Source organism: Pantherophis guttatus, chromosome 4, assembly GCF_059756535.1.
Source record: "Pantherophis guttatus breed Tessera chromosome 4, ASM5975653v1, whole genome shotgun sequence".
Taxonomy (NCBI): Eukaryota; Metazoa; Chordata; class Lepidosauria; order Squamata; family Colubridae; genus Pantherophis; species Pantherophis guttatus.
The window spans coordinates 55,387,705-55,403,814 of record NC_142066.1 but is presented as its reverse complement, the minus strand read 5'-3'; the positions used below and the strand labels follow the sequence as shown (position 1 = coordinate 55,403,814).

Genomic DNA, 16,110 nt, shown 5'->3' with positions numbered 1-16,110 from the left:
TGAAAAAGCATATTTGGGACAACCATGACCTGGATGACTGGCTGACCAACAGACAACCACGACCTCCCTAAGATTTCTCTCTTTAATGAGCCTATCGCCTATCCACTAGTGCAGGAGTGGGCAAATGTGACCCTTTTACAACCTGTGGACTTCAACTCCCAGAATTCCTGAGACAGCCAAGCTGTCTCAGGAATTCTGGGAGTTGAAGTCCACAGGTTGTAAAAGGGTCACATTTGCCCACTCCTGCACTAGCGTTAATTTCTAGCACAAGAGGAAAAGGGACCGGCAGAAGATCAGTATAACTTCCTTTAAATTTAAGATGCAAAATGCCGCAGCGACTAAACTTTTAAGGAGGGGTGGGGAAGGCCATTTCACGTCACACTCGCGCACCTAAATCAAGACAAGCCAAGCACGCCGCGTGTTAAACATTCGGCATCTCTGGCAGCAACCGTCCCTCAGGCAAGAGCGTAGACAGCCGGCTGAGGGTGCGTGACGTCACCCGGAGGACCTCGCTTCACGGGAAGTCGGAAGTCGCCGGTGTTGCTGACGTGTGCAGAGGCGCTCCGATGATCCAGAGGAGTGTGGCGGATGAAGAGCCGGCATGGAGGTCCTTTACCATCAGACCAACAAGTGGGTGTGCGAGGGAAGCTCTCCGGAGCTGGGAAGAAAGGCGGGAATAAGCTGGCAGAAGCGCAGGGAAGGCTTTGGAGGAGGAAAGGAGAGGGAGGCGGGGAGCAGAAAGGCAAAAGGAGGACAGGAGGCACCGGCGCGAAGAGCCACGTTTTTATAAAACTCCTCGGCGTTTACGCAACGTATCTCATCTCCACCATCTTACAACCTTCCCCCGTAGGAATGGGGGACCCAGGACCTTCAGATGTTCTGGATTGCATCGCTCGGTATCTATCTATCTGTCTATCTATCTATCTTATCTATCTATCTTCATCATCATCTATCTACCTACCTACCTACCTACCTCTATCTCTGTCTGTCTATCTATCTACCTACCACCCTCCCTCCCTCCCTACCCCTGTCTATCTCTGGCTGGCTGGCTGGCTGGCTGGCTACCTATCTCTATCTACCTACCTAACTATGTACGTCTGTCTGTCTGTCTGTCTGTCTATCTATCTATCTATCTATCTATCTATCTATCTATCTATCTATCATCTACCTACCTACCTCTGTCTATCTCTGTCTGTCTGTCTGTCTATCTATCTATCTACCTATGTATGTATGTATCTCTATCTGTCTATCTATCTATCATCTATCTATCTATCATCTATCTACCTACCTATCTACCTACCTCTGTTTGTCTACCTACCTACCTACCTACCTCTGTCTATCTCTGTCTGTCTGTCTGTCTGTCTGTCTGGCTATCTACTTACCTACCTACCAACCTACTTCTATCTATCTCTGTCTACCTACCTAACTACGTACATACGTACGTCTGTCTGTCTGTCTGTCTATCTATCATCTATCTATCTATCTATCTATCTATCTATCTATCTATCATCTACCTACCTACCTACCTACCTACCTACCTACCTACCTCTGTCTGTCTCTGTCTGTCTGTCTATCTATCTATCTACCTATGTATGTATGTATGTATCTCTGTCTATCTATCTATCATCTATCTATCATCTATCTATCTACTTACCTATCTACCTACCTCTGTCTCTGTCTGTCTGTCTACCTACCTACCTCTGTCTATCTCTGTCTGTCTGTCTGTCTATCTACCTACCTACCTACCTCTATCTCTGTCTGTCTGTCTACCTACCTACCTGTCTGTCTGTCTGTCTGTATCTCTAACTATCTATCTATCTGTCTGTCTGTCTGTCCATCCATCCATCCATCCATCCATCCATCCATCCATCCCCTGTGGGGCTGCGGGGCAGTAATTCACATCCGCTGCTGCTTTGCTCAAATTTTAGGGGGGAAACTCTTCTGGATAAGAAGCTGAACAACAGGCAGCTTCCTGAAAGCCAGTTCCTGAATTTAAGAGGGATTTCAGTTCGAGTAAATGCTGTCTTGTTTAACTAATCCAGGGGTGGGCAAATGTGGCCCTTTTACAACCTGTGGACTTCAACTCCCAGAATTCCCAGCCAAGCTGTCTCCGCTTCTGCCAAGCTGTCTCAGGAATTCTGGGAGTTGAAGTCCACAGATTGTAAAAGGGCCACATTTGCCCACCCCTGAACTAACCAATGAGAGAACCTTGTTGTTTAATTTGATTTAGTCTAATAATAGGAATAAAACTCACTTGGATGTAGAAGACAAGAGAAGATAATTCTTTATTGGCCAAATGTGATTGGACACACAAGGAATTTGTCTTTGGTGCATATGCTCTCAGTGTCCATAAAAAGAAAAGGTACATTCGTCAAGAATCATAAGGTACAACACTTAATGATAGTCATAGGGAACAAATAAGCAATCAAATCATGTTGGGAAACAGTCAGTGTAAACCGTAAGGATACCAGCAAAAGTACAAAATGTACAAAAAAAATGTACAAAAGCTTTGACTGATTTCATGCTGAAATAGTGGACCAGTACAAAATATTAATTGCAATAAAACTCTCTTTGCTTATAAAAAGGAGGCTTTGTTTAATTTCATATTGTTACAATTGAACAACACCAGTAGTGGGTTTCAAACCCTATTGCTACTGGTTTGCTTGTGGGTGCATGTGATGCGCAAAGACATATGGGTGGGGCCTCCCACCGCTGCCGCTACCGCTTTGCCCAATGGTGAACTGGTAGCAACCCACCACTGAACAACACATACAATACAGTTCAATCAAAAAAATAACCAATAACAGGAGCTACCCTGAAGTGAAAAATAATAAAAATAATACTTGGTTATTGAATTTCTGATGCTTTTGAAATAGAGAAGTCATAAGCTCCCATTACAGCAAACTGGGTATTTCAGCCCAGCGTGATGTACTGAGAATTTTTGGTGGAGGCTCTGGCAAGGGGAGCTGAATTCTTATTTTGTTTGAGCAATACAAGGCATCCATGATTCCTCATTTAATAACATTAATTTCATGTTTTCTTAGTTATGATATTCTACAGAGAATATCTGTAGAATTGGATGGGATTTTAACTCTCAATATAATTAAAGATTTTGGAAAAAAATAATCGGCTAAATAAATTTAATAATTGAGAAAATTATGAAGTAGATTAACACTAAGAAGATTAGTTCTCTTTCATTTTTCATTGGAAGAAATTTTATAATTGTAAGAATTTCAGGTGAAAAAGGCCTCGTACTTTGTCTCTTCATCCTTGTAAAACTCCAACATAAATAATCCACTTCTGCTACTAGGAAACAGAGGTTGAAACAGTGAGTCTTTTATCAATAGTAACATGAATTGACCTGAACTTTGGTCTCCCTGGTCCAACTGCATACTTAAACCAAGGTGCAAATTTCCCTCGTGTTGTATTTACATATGCCTTCACATATGGCTCTCTTGTGAAACTATGGTTCTAAAGTTTGACAAGATAGATTTTAATTTGAAAGGGAAAGAAATTGTATGAGAGGCATGGAAAAGTATGAAACAATCAGCAGCATATTAATAAGTCAAATGTAGCCTGAAGAAGTCGAATGGACCAACTACATGAATTCATCTTAGCTATAATGTATTATTATCATCTTGTCTAAACGTAGTCTTTGGCATTTCTCTAATCCAAGGACAAGTATTAACTCTTAAGTACCACCTTTTTGGTACTTAAGCCTACTTCTTACACTACTTTTAAAAAAGTCTAAATGATACCTTCGCGTCTGATTAAAATACTATTCAGTATTTTAGGTTTGTACGGTAGGTTTGACATACAACCCTGTCTGAGCTTAGTTTTTGTTCACTAACTTGATCTGGTGTATGTTTAGATTCTTTGTTAGCCAATTCTAACCCTTGCAGAAATATGTTAGTATGTTTTCTTTTTTTGTGGTTTTAAAAGATTATTTTGCTGAAATATGCTTTAATGATATCTTAATTATAAAATAAAATGAGAGTAAAACATCATACACTACATATTATTAAAATTAACAGCATTAAATATTGGTTAAGTCTCTTGCTTCATGACTTGGTAAAGTCAGTTTGTATTTATTTATTGAATTTATCCATATCATAGTTGAGAAGACACTCGGAAGGTTACTACATCAATCAGAACCAAATACAGCATCCATTATCCAACAATTACTTATGCATGATCAAATTGATTCTTAACAATCATGTAAATAGATTTTTCTCCATGAATGTAATAGTAATAGATGAAACCTGGCATACATAGCACAATTATAGATGATGTCATCTCCTAAATCAGATATATTCTGAAAAACAGTTAATTGTGAAAAAGCCATTCTGATGAGGGGGGATTTCATTTGAAACTGCAGGCATCCCATCAAAAAGTAGTGCCTATAGATCTCTTCCTCCCCTCCCCGCCACTTAACAGATTTGGAAGATTACTAGCAGGTTTTCCTGGGGCAACCATGCTGGCTTGATCAATACTGGTTCAAAGAAATGGTTCTGTAAGGACCTTGGATTGAATTCATCAATTAAATTAATTCTTACTTCATACAAAGTGACAGTAACATTTCTATGAATGTTTTCTTTCAAGTATACATATTTGCATATGTAAAATTTCTGCACATTTGAAGCAATTAAGTTTGTTGGAGGGGGGAATTGAAATATATGTAATATTTCATTTTTAAAATCCATACCAGATAGACATTTACTTCATTACTTTATAAAATGTGTATAATATGGTTCACTGGTAGAAATAGATTTGTTGAAAACATTGAAACATAGCTTATTCAAGCAATAGAGTTGATAGTTTCCTTTAAAATTGTTTTAAGTTCTCTAATAAATGGAGCTAATAATGCTGAATATTAAGGAAAGTATGTCTCTTAACTCTTTGCAAGTCTACTTCTAATATTGAAATAAAAAGAAATATAACTATCAAAGTGAAGAAAGGCATTATTACATTCAAGGTCCGTGATGGCGAACTATGGCATGCGTGCCAGAGGTGGCATGCAGAGTCCTCTCTGTGGATACGCGCGTCGTCACCAGCTGCTCTTCTGGTTTCTGGTGCGCATTGCAAGCTGGTCTTCATGGGCACTGGAGCACCAGAAAACGGGCTGAAAACAGCCAAAAACCAGGCCATTTTTAGGCCTTTTTTGGCCCATTTTCAGGCTGTTTTTGGCCTGGAAAATGGTCCGAAAACAACCTGGAAAACGGCCCAAAAACAGCCAAAAACAACCAAAAAACAGGAATGCATACGCCGGCCAGCTGGTCTTTGGGTTTCTGGTGCTCCGGTGCATGCACATGCATGCCCATTCCAATTTGGGCACTTGGTGCCGAAAAGGTTTGCCATCACTGTTCTAGGTTGTATTTTTCCCTTTATTAAATAGATACAGATAATCTTAATTGGACAATAAGGAAAAAAAGAATGGCAGCTATGGGCCAGAATATACATTCTGGAGTCAGACTTTTTAAAATCAGTTTCAATTTTTGAATCTAAAATCTCATCAAAAAGTTCCTCTTCCTTTTCCTTCTCTATTTCAGGAAACAATATTAATATAAATTGTAAGGATACAAGCAACAAAGTTATAGTCATACATGGAAGTTATAGTCATAAGTAGAAGGAGATGGGTGGTGGGAACGATGAGAAGATTAATAGTAGTGCAGACTGACAGTGTTGAGGGAATTATTTGTTTAGCAGAGTGATGGCGTTCGGGAAAAAACAGTTCTTGTGTCTAGTTGTTCTGGTGTGCAGTGTTCTTTTTGTTCTGGTGTGCAGTGTCATTTTGAGGGTAGGAGTTGAAACAGTTTATGTCCAGGATGTGAGGGGTCTGTAAATATTTTTACAGCCCTCTTTTTGACTCGTGCAGTATACAGGTCCTCAATGGAAGGCAGGTTGGTAGCCATTGTTTTTTCTGCAGTTCTAATTATCCTCTGAAGTCTGTGTCTGTCTTGTTGGGTTGCAGAACCAAATCAGACAGTTATAGAGGTGCAGATGATAGACTCAATAATTCCTCTGTAGAACTGTATCAGCAACTCCTTGAGCAGTTTGAGCTTTCTGAGTTGGTGCAGAAAGAACATTCTTTGTTGTGCTTTTCTGATATCATTTTTGATGTTGGGTGTCCATTTTAGATCTTGCGATATGGTAGAACCTAGAACATCTCTACTGTTGATACTATGTTGTCTAGTATTGTGAGAGGTTGAAGTACGGAAGAGTTTCTCCTAAAGTCTACCACCATTTCTGCGGTTTTGAGTGTGTTCAGTTGCTTGTTCCGGTCGTACCACAAGGCTAGTTGTTCAACCTCCCGTCTGTATGGGGATTTTGCATTTTCAGTTGGATGGAAAATAACACCATACTCCTCCCTGTCTCTACATCAGTGGGCTTTTTCTTGCAGATCTGCTCCATATTTTCTCTACCTTCTAATTGCCTTTCTTTCTCTCCTGGTATGATGCAATCATTTCTGTACCACACATCCATTTCCAGGAGAAATTGTGGGCAGAACATTCTTCCCCTCCTTTCTCCACTGGATCTCCAGTGTCCTGTCACATTTTCTGTGCCTCAGTTTGATTTGTTCTGTTTCCAAAACAGGTCTTCCAGTTGGCAAGGCTGAGTTCTTCCCATCATTTCACTCCCATTCTTCGTTTTGGAGATGAGCCTTAGTAAATGTGCCAGATAATTAATGGAAGCATCACATCTCCCAGTTTTAAGATAAACTAGATGTCAGGCCTGGAAGCCATCTTTTACTTTGGATCTTCAGGCCTGCCACATTTGGTGCTGTGGGAAACTGGGAGGGGGGATTTTATGGAGTAGGGGAGATATCTAGCTATAATACCATTCTTTTCTCTGAGAATCAAGGACCTTCTGCCCTATACCTGGAGTGGTGTGACTGGGAGGCATCTCCAGTTGGGATGGTGCATTGATTGGGCCATGTGATGGACATGTGGGTGAGGGGAAGGAACTTGGACTTTCCTTTGGGTGGGGAAAACCTGGAAGCTTTCAGATTCGGGTTTTCCCAGATGTGCCAATATGACATCGCTAATAAAATGGAACTTTGAGGAATTTCTAGCCTCGGAGTCTTCTTTCGTTGGTGGTGTTACTTGGAGCCCTGACACTAGAAAGCACAGATCCATCAACATTCTCATTTTATTAAGAATGTGAAGGTTTGAGAAACTGCTTGAAGTGGAATATCTCCTGTGCTTAAATTGATTTAGGTTTTTCTAGTAGCTAAAAATAGTTAATTGAATTATTGAAGTAAAAAGAGTGTGAAGTGTTGTATTCAACCCATTAAAGATTGGGTTGAAATTTGCTTTTTAAGAATATTAAATATTTGAAGACAACTCACTATTTTCATTAAGACTGTTTAGACTGGAGTTTATTTGGTTTCATCCAAATATACCTGGAGCACACAACTTTTGAGGAAGACTGAGTTAGTGTTTAGTCAAGTGGGGTAGAACGGGGTAGGAGCATTACATTGATGTAGGGGAACGTAAAAGATTAGTACATAAAAAACTAAATGCTGACTTTATAATTTCTTGATTTTTGTTCTTTCAATTGCTTGGCTTAGCCAATGACAATTCAGAACACCATGATTTTTAAACAAATGTTAATAAAAAAAGAGATGGGAGAATTAGAAGGGAAGGGGGGAAAGCCTGCCACAGATTTTTCTTTTCTTTCTACAACTCTGTCACCTCAGTTTTGCAAGTAAGGCAGTGATAGTTGGTAGACTCTATAAGGCTACTGTATTTACTCAAGTCTAATGTAAAAAGAATCAGTTTGACTTTCTTGGTCACCTGCAGATGGACTTAGTCTAGTCTATAATTGGGGAGACAAATGGCTGTTTATAATCTTGCATTGGGTTTGTATAACAATTTATCTAAACCTTATGGAAAAACCTTTAGTACTTATGGAAAGTAATGTATCAATATTAAGAAGCATGTGTAGTACCAACCTTACAATATTTGTTTACTTGAACAAAAAAAATCATTTTGAGAATCTCTTTTGCTCTGTGCATTAGTATCTATTCTTGAAAAATTCACTTTTTCTGCTTGGAATATCTAATATATTTTCTGTTTTCATGTTTTCTTTTTAACAGACAGATCCATGAAGTTCAATCATATATGGGCCGCCTAGAAACCTCAGACAAGGAGTCTGTCCATTGTGAGTAATTGGTGTATGAAAGCAACTTAATTGTTGGTTTAATCTAATGCCACAAGCATTTTGCTCTCTAATAATATCTGAGACTTTCTTTGTTGAATTCAACAAAGAAAAATAGATCAGAAAAACATGGTATAAGAAATTAACTATTAAACTTGTCAGTTTATTTAAAATGCCTCAATAGACTTTAAAATCTGCATCAGTTGTGACGCCATGTCATTTGGATCACATGTATTATAATATCATTGGATTATTCATCCAATACCTGATAACTCCTTTTATCTGAGCTATACAAGTTGAGATATTCATTTTGATTAAACAGGATGTTTAGTTAGAAAGAAAATATTGTGCATCTTAAAGCAGCAAAAGAACTTCTTTTTATTTGCTCCCTCTGTAGTGGTAGAAAATGAAATTCAGGCACGAATAGACAGAATTTTTAGCAATCTAGACCGGCTGGAAATCTTCTGCAACAAGGAACCTCCAAACAAGCGGCAAAATGCCAAGCTGTGAGTGATTGTTCTTCTTGATGTTATCTTAACACAATTTAATTTACTGATACACATCAAGGGATGTGATATTTTTATGCTGATATTATTAAATATCTCCCAAACCAAATGAAAAGTGAGGAGTAATAAATGCTCTGATTCAGATAGATTTCTTTGGTTCTATAAAGTTATAGCTGCCATTGAGAAGGGCTTTTTGCAGTTATCATTGCCTTTTTTTTTTCTATGAGTGATTTCTCAGGAGATCTCCTGGACTGGATACTATAGGAATAGTAGGCCCAATTGGAAGTCTTGGTAGAAAGAGTATTGGAAAAATTTCCCATCTGAGGCATGAAGAGCTGCTTGTGAACTAAAATATAATATAATAGCAACTAAAGAGCTATTTTGCACATCTATATGTACAGTATGTGGCCAAAAGTATAATACTGTTAGAACACATGTTTTCTCTAATTATGCGCAGTGTTTCAGTGAACAATAGCAGATTTGCTTTATAACACTCCTGCAGTCAGTCTTTTCCCATTAATTATTGTCTTATTTGGGGGGGACCTATTGCCTCTTTTCAGCCGGGTTGACCAGTTGAAATATGACATTCAGCATCTGCAGACAGGATTGCGAAATTTCCAGCATCGTCGCTATGCACGGGAGCAGCAAGAAAGACAACGTGAGGAGCTTCTGACTCGAACATTCACCACTAATGTAAGTCCTGCCCTTAAAACCAGAGAATTTAGGCTTAAGTTTGCTTGCTTTCTGATTTGTCCTCAAAATTTTGCAGCCACATTTTTTAAAAAATAGTTGTTGTTCACATAGTTTTTTTTTTTACCCCAAAATTAAGTGAACAATGCGCTTGAAAATGCACTAGAGCTGCCTGGGGACTGAAGTGGAAAAGAATTTGGGAAGTTTGAATTTCATGGCCATAGCATATGGTTTACTCTGTAGAGGCTTTGGGTTAAGAATGTCGAGGAAAGATAATCAAGATGCTTCCATTTCCTTCCCTCCCCCTGCAGGATTCTGACACCACCATTCCAATTGATGAAACATTACAATTTAATGAATCCCTTCAAAATGCACACCGTGGCATGGATGATCTTATTGGCAGCGGAACCAGCATCCTACAGGGCCTGAGGGATCAGAGAGTGACATTAAAGGTGGGCATAGGGTGGGACCTTCACCTTTTTTGTTTATGGTGATCAGGTATCCACTATATTTGAAATTTGAATATCAGAAATTCATCAGAACAGTTCAAGTCCCCCAATTCAGTCATTTTGGCTTTGAATTACATGGAATTTAAATCTAGCTTTATTTTTGTTGTAGCTTTGCTCTCCAAGCTGGTTGCAGTACTTGCATCTTTGGGAGGTATTGGATGTTTTATTAATGTAATAATTCAATTTTTTTTTGAAGATATCTAGTTAAAATAAGCACAACCATAGAAATAAGAGAATAGCAATAGCAATAGCACTTAGACTTATATACTGCTTCATAGTGCTTTACATCCCTCTCTAAGCTGTTTACAGAGTCAGCATATTGCTCCCAACAATTTGGCTCCTCATTTTACCCTCCTCGGAAGGATGGAAAGCTGAGTCAACCTTGAGCCTGGTGAGATTTGAACTGCCAAATGGCAGACAGCCAACAGCAGAAGTAGCCTGCAGTACAGCACTCTAACCACTGTACTGGTGCCACCCTGGCTCAATTTTGCCAGTCTGCTTCTAGAAGAAGTTCTTCTGACTTTCGTAACTTGGACTGTTTCACGTAGCAAGTACTTTGCATACAAGAGATCATGATTCTCCAGTTTGCCAGTTACAACTTTCCAGTGATGGCTGATGGAAAAGACTCATGAATCCATAGAGAGAGATGATTAATTGGATTCAGCAAGAAACTAGGCTAGATAGACAAACAGTCTTTTAAGCTGTGTGGCAACTTTCTTTAATAAAGTAATAGAGCTTTAAAAAAAGAAAAGAAACCCTATCTGATGGTTGGTCTCTTCCATTCTTAACTTCTGAAAGTGGATCCTCCATGCCAGTGGTACCCAAGGAGATTGCGTGCATGAAGTTTACTCCAGCTTTTTAGTCTTCCATTCTTCCTCTTCCTTGGTTCTTTTCCATTCTTCAGAGCTCCTGCTTATAATCATTGCTGGCTCTGGCCTCATTTCTCCAGTCATGCCTTGTGTATTTGATCTCCTCTACTTTTTCAGACTCTCTTCATATTTTCCTATGTGATCTACTTTGTTACTGTGTATTCTGCCACTATCAGCATGTTATATCCTTAGTACAAAGCCCTTGCTGTTTCTAAATTATGTAAACCCTTTCTCCTCACCTTACCCTCAAATGCCCCGTAGCTTCTTCTGCAGAGGTTAAACAAAAAAAATTAGACTGCTGAGTAGTCTTAACGCTGATGCAAAGAACAGTTCAGAACCTGATGCCTGTTTTTATTCTAACCCTACTTTGTTCTTGAGCTAATACTTGGAAGAGGCTGGGTTGGTCAAGGGATGTGGGCCTTGTGGATTTGGCAGTTTCTGATGTTTTGAAAGTAGAAATATTTTGCAATGCAACTGTTTTCTTAGACCTAAGTGGCCAATTCCAGAAATCTTTGAAATTGTGATAGATAAATAAAGTGCCTCCATTAAAGAAAAAAAACCTATTGATTGAATATTTACAAATAACTGGAAGATCCCTTTTTCTTAATATCATAGCAAACATACTCATTTTCTGTGCACCTATGCATTGGTGGACAAACAAGCTTCCAACTGGTTACTGTTCATTGTTTAATTGCATAGTGCTGCTTTGTAGTTAGATATGTGCATAGCATACCATTCTGGAGAAGTCTGCAACATTCCATTTTTCCTCTTGCCCGCACACAGACTGCCAAACTATCACTGTAATAGCTAGATCTGTGAGATCTGGAAGATGGCAGGAACATTCCAGACTTCTCCAGAACGTTCTGTACCTGGGACAGTGAGTTATACACATTCCAGTGGTGTTACTATTCTGATAACTGCAGGGATATTCCTCCTTGCTTTTAGGTGGTTCTTATTAGTTTCTACCTTATTATCTCGGTATGTTTTCAGCTTAAGCACCAGACCTTGATATATTCAGTATATACCAAGGTATTTACATATCTTTGGTTTTGGCCATTTTTTGCTACCTTCTATATGCACAAAATTGTGGATAGGATTCTACGACTGTAAAGTTTCATTATAGTTAGGTTGTCCATATAATGTATTTGCTCCTCCTGTAAATGTGGTGGGTCTATTTGGTCAGTCTAGCTGCATAATTCATGTGACTTCCTTGTGGTTGCTGGACTTATTTGGTGTGATTTGCTCAATTGGCAGTGGAGAAAATTCTATGTGTCATGTGGCTTATGCTAGGCTTCTCTGCTGTGCGCAGAGGAGGGAAGACTATCCGGACAGTAAGCATCCTATAGCCAGCGGAGCAAGCCCCAAGAAATCTGTAGGCAGCAATGGAATCCAGTGGTACATGAAATTGTGAAACAGCCATCTGGAAGACAGACACCGAGAGAGTCATGCGGCTCTCATGGGACACTACCTTTCACCAGCAGCCAAGCAACTTAGTCCAAAGAATAAAAAGGATAACTGCCACAAGAAAGTCACCTTTGAAGTAGGTGAACTGAGGAACAAATACATTGCTGAGATGATCTCTGTAGGAGAAAAGAGTAAGTGCTTGTGAGAGAAAGATAATGACCATAGGTTCAAGGTGGGCTCACCTTCCCACCCCATTTCAAGATCACATTATTATTTTGTTACTTGTAATTTCCTGGAACAGAAACTTTGCAAATAAAAGGATGATCTATATTGCCTTACGGCTGGGCAGACTTAACATGGGAAAATGTACAAAATATGGAGCTATTATTAAAAATGATTTCTTGGTTTCTGATTGCAGACTGAATATAGGGAAGTTATGTAGAACAGTCAGGGGTCAGGCTGTGTTTTCCAGCAAAATCAGCCCCTCTGCAGTGAATGAATCTTGATCCATAAGTACATTGCCATTTAACCTGATCTTAATTTGCAAGAGAGCTGATAATGCCATTTCAACTGTACACATTTTAAAACCTTCTATTGGATTGAGCAGTGATATGGGATAATTTTAAAAGCAGAATGGAAATATTAAATAAAAATAGAAATTATCATTATTCTTCTCCTCTCCCCTCCCCTCCCCTCTCCTTCTATCCCTCCCAAATCATTTTTAAAATTTTAGGTGACTATAGATGCTTACAGAAGACATAGGAATTATAAAGACTTTCTGAAGAGCAAAGGATTGTTGGTTGGAAATTGAGAGTGGGTGAGAAAAAAATGGATATGTAAAATAAAGTGGTTCACGTGTTGCTGTAAACTATGCATCCTGTTTCTGGAGAGGCCAAAGGCTCTGTAGGAAATATCTGAAGAGGTGTACCTTGAAAGTCAAAAATCCTCTCTGACAACTTTTTAAAAAACTAATATTGTCACCTTTTTTTTTTGTCACTTTCAGGGCACCCACAAGAAAATAATGGATGTTGCCAATATGCTCGGTTTATCTAATACAGTCATGCGTCTCATTGAGAAACGTGCCTTCCAGGATAAGTACTTCATGATTGGTGGCATGCTTGTGACATGCATAATCATGTTCCTCGTAGTGCAGTATCTTACTTGAAAGGCTGAAGAACACACTACCAGACTGGGTTGGACTTCTTTTCTACTCTGACTTCCAGCATAACTGTGAATCTCCTGGATTGGCTACAGCTGCCATGTGACTCATAAGATGCTCGAGTTGAGTGGCTTATATAGATTCTGCCGCTGGTGTGCAGGGATGCTTATCCACACAACACTCATCATTTTTCAGTCATTTAGCGAGTATGTTGCCCATATGACTCTCAGGCTTAGTTGATGAGGGCATGAGCTGTCTCCTTTAGTTCTCTTAATAATCCTGGTATAAATTATAAAGTCTCTCAACAAAGTGCCCATAAACAAAGTATTACTATTGGATCTATAGATTTTATAGTTCCTCAAGATCTAGATGTCTATAAACACTGTAATAACTAGTGAAAATGAAGCAGCTTGGCTTGAAGGACTTGTTGGCCTAACTTATTGCAGGTGTGGAACTTAGAGAGACTGTCTTGTTTCCAGCAATGATTAAAAAAAATAGAAATCCTCTTAGTCCATGTGCAATGGTAATGGTTTTTGATAATTATAGATTCTGTGTCTATCATTTATCTAGAGCAAACAGACTGTGAAGACTAGTTGAACTACAGTGTAGTAACTCACTTTCAAGTAAACAATGGAGGTGTTAGGGACCATGATAATTTAGATACATCTGCTAATGCTCCCTGTAGCAGAATCCTGCTTTTAGTATTGGGAAAGAAGTGTCGAACTTGCTGCTTACCATACAAGAGAATAACAAACTTCCTTACAAAATGCATTTATATGTGTATTTTTTTAAAAAGTATACTTAGAATCACTGGTTCTAATGGTAGCCATTGTGCTAAGTGTGGCTAGTGTAGTGTCAACCACCACTACACTGGTTCACAGTGTAGCCATTGTGTTTGTCACAATAGAGTCATCTTTTAATCCTCCAGCTTTTGTGTATTCAGTTTCTTCTACTTTTCATGATTGCAAAATTTATTAGTTATTTCTGCAATTTTATGCTGCACGGTTCCAACAAAAGCTCGGAACTTTTTATACAGTGAGATTTAACAAGATGAATTTAGCCACTTTTAAGTCTAAAGTATATAATTCTTAATGGATTTGGGAGAGGGGGCTGGAGGGGTGTTGAAATCTTGTGCAGATCTCCTAAAAAACAGTTAAGTTCAAAACTTCCAGGTAAATGCATATAAACCAGTCTTTTGATATCACAGACCTATTGTTCTTTGTTCCAATTGGGCCAGTATTATTGTTCTATTTGAAAAACCTGATTGTGAGTAGATGAATAGCATAGATGTTATTCCATATTATAGCAAATTATGTGGGCTGTTCTATACTGTAAATCTCAAAGATTTCAAGAAATCCTTACAGCTGACATATCCTGTGTTGTGAATTTTCTGATTGCAAATGGTGCCTGGTTGTCCAATTAAGCTGGGCTAACTAAGGTATGTTATCAACACTTAATTGTCATTTTCTACATCCCCAAATTCATTAATACAACTATGCTGAAATAGACATCCAAGCATCATGTACAATTGCAGTCTAGCCATGTTCCTGATAACAATTTATTTGATTCTTGTTCTATTTTTACTGATAAGGATAATGTTTCAGTATGTTTAAGCAGATTAAAAATACTTCCAAAACAGATGTGGAAAATATTCAACAGTAATTATAGTTTCATTCTGTATTTTTGCCCCTTCTGCTGTATTGACCTATTCCTTCAAATTAAAGTTCCTTTTTTCCTTTAAGGAGTCACATGCTTTGCCTTAGAGGAGGTATTTAATTGAAAAATGACTAGATGTTAATTAAGTTTATTGTCATGCTATATTGTACATTTTTAAAAAGGTAAAATACGAAGCAGGGATTTACGTGGTGAAAGATTTTTTTTTAGGATGTATTTCTGGGTGGGAGAGATACTATGAGAACAAATTGTATTAGATATTAGAAAGCCCTTTAATCTTAATTTTCAAATTAATGTCTCTTCAGAAGCATTCAGTCTGCCTTACCAAGCCCTTAGTAATGGCAGGTATAATATAAGTAAACAGATTATTATAAACAGCCATAAATGGAGGTAACTGGAACTTTAAACCTAGATCCTTAAAATGAATTAGAGAGCTTGCACCTCTAGTAGAAGTATACATGAATACTGTAAATTGGAAAAAGTTTGAGAGCCTCCAAGTGTGTATGCATATGTGGCAGAACATTGTATGTACCTCCAAATTTGTGAAATGTTGGAACAGTATGTTTGCTTGCATATTGCCTAAATCAGACATGAATTTGGGGCTGTTCCAGTAGCACAAAAGAAGCCAACATATCTCAAATCTATTTCAGAACCGTCCTTGCTGTTGACAGGGAATGCTGCATGAGATGTGGGTCTCACCAGCACTGGTAAGCACACTGAGTCAATGGAGTGTAGAGGTTAAGGGCTGTGCTGGCACTGGGCCGGCCTTAGACAAGAAGGCTGTTGTCCAGCTTCCCTGGAGGGAGGGAGTGCATTCCAGAGGAGCAAGAAAGAACACAGTTTAGAATGGTTTGTGTCAGAGAAAGAGGGTGAAGATGGCCTCTCCCTAATAATTCCTTGAGTACATATTTTAAGGTGCAAGCAGCTTGCTTTGGTTTGACAAGATTTTTATGTATAGGTGAGGAGCAATAAAGAAAACTGCTTAGAAGGATCTCAACTTGTCTTTCTTGCGTTTTGGAGCCTGACAAAGGCTTATTCCATATCGAGAAGTTCTCAGTAGACCTATTTTACAGGGTTGTTGTGGGGAAAAACAGAACAGGGTGCTATGTATGCTGTATTGAGCTACTAAATGAAAAGTG

The 16,110-nt window shown here is 38.6% G+C and overlaps 1 protein-coding gene across 4 annotated transcripts; it reads left to right on the top strand.

Annotated features, from left to right (window-relative positions):
- The first annotated feature begins 527 nt into the window (after window positions 1-527).
- On the top strand, window positions 528-15,038 carry GOSR2 (golgi SNAP receptor complex member 2). 4 transcript variants are annotated; one of them, XM_060691696.2, is made up of 6 exons: window positions 528-630; window positions 8,099-8,163; window positions 8,558-8,666; window positions 9,227-9,359; window positions 9,668-9,808; window positions 13,142-15,038. In XM_060691696.2, exons 1-6 carry the CDS (start codon window positions 602-604, stop codon window positions 13,301-13,303), a joined length of 639 nt encoding a protein of 212 aa, XP_060547679.1. In that variant the 5' UTR covers window positions 528-601; the 3' UTR covers window positions 13,304-15,038. The 4 variants fall into 4 exon arrangements, with proteins under 4 accessions (XP_060547679.1, XP_060547678.2, XP_060547681.1 ...); XM_060691695.2 differs by having other exon boundaries at window positions 528-896; XM_060691698.2 differs by lacking the exon at window positions 9,668-9,808.
- The last annotated feature ends 1,072 nt before the right edge of the window (window positions 15,039-16,110 follow it).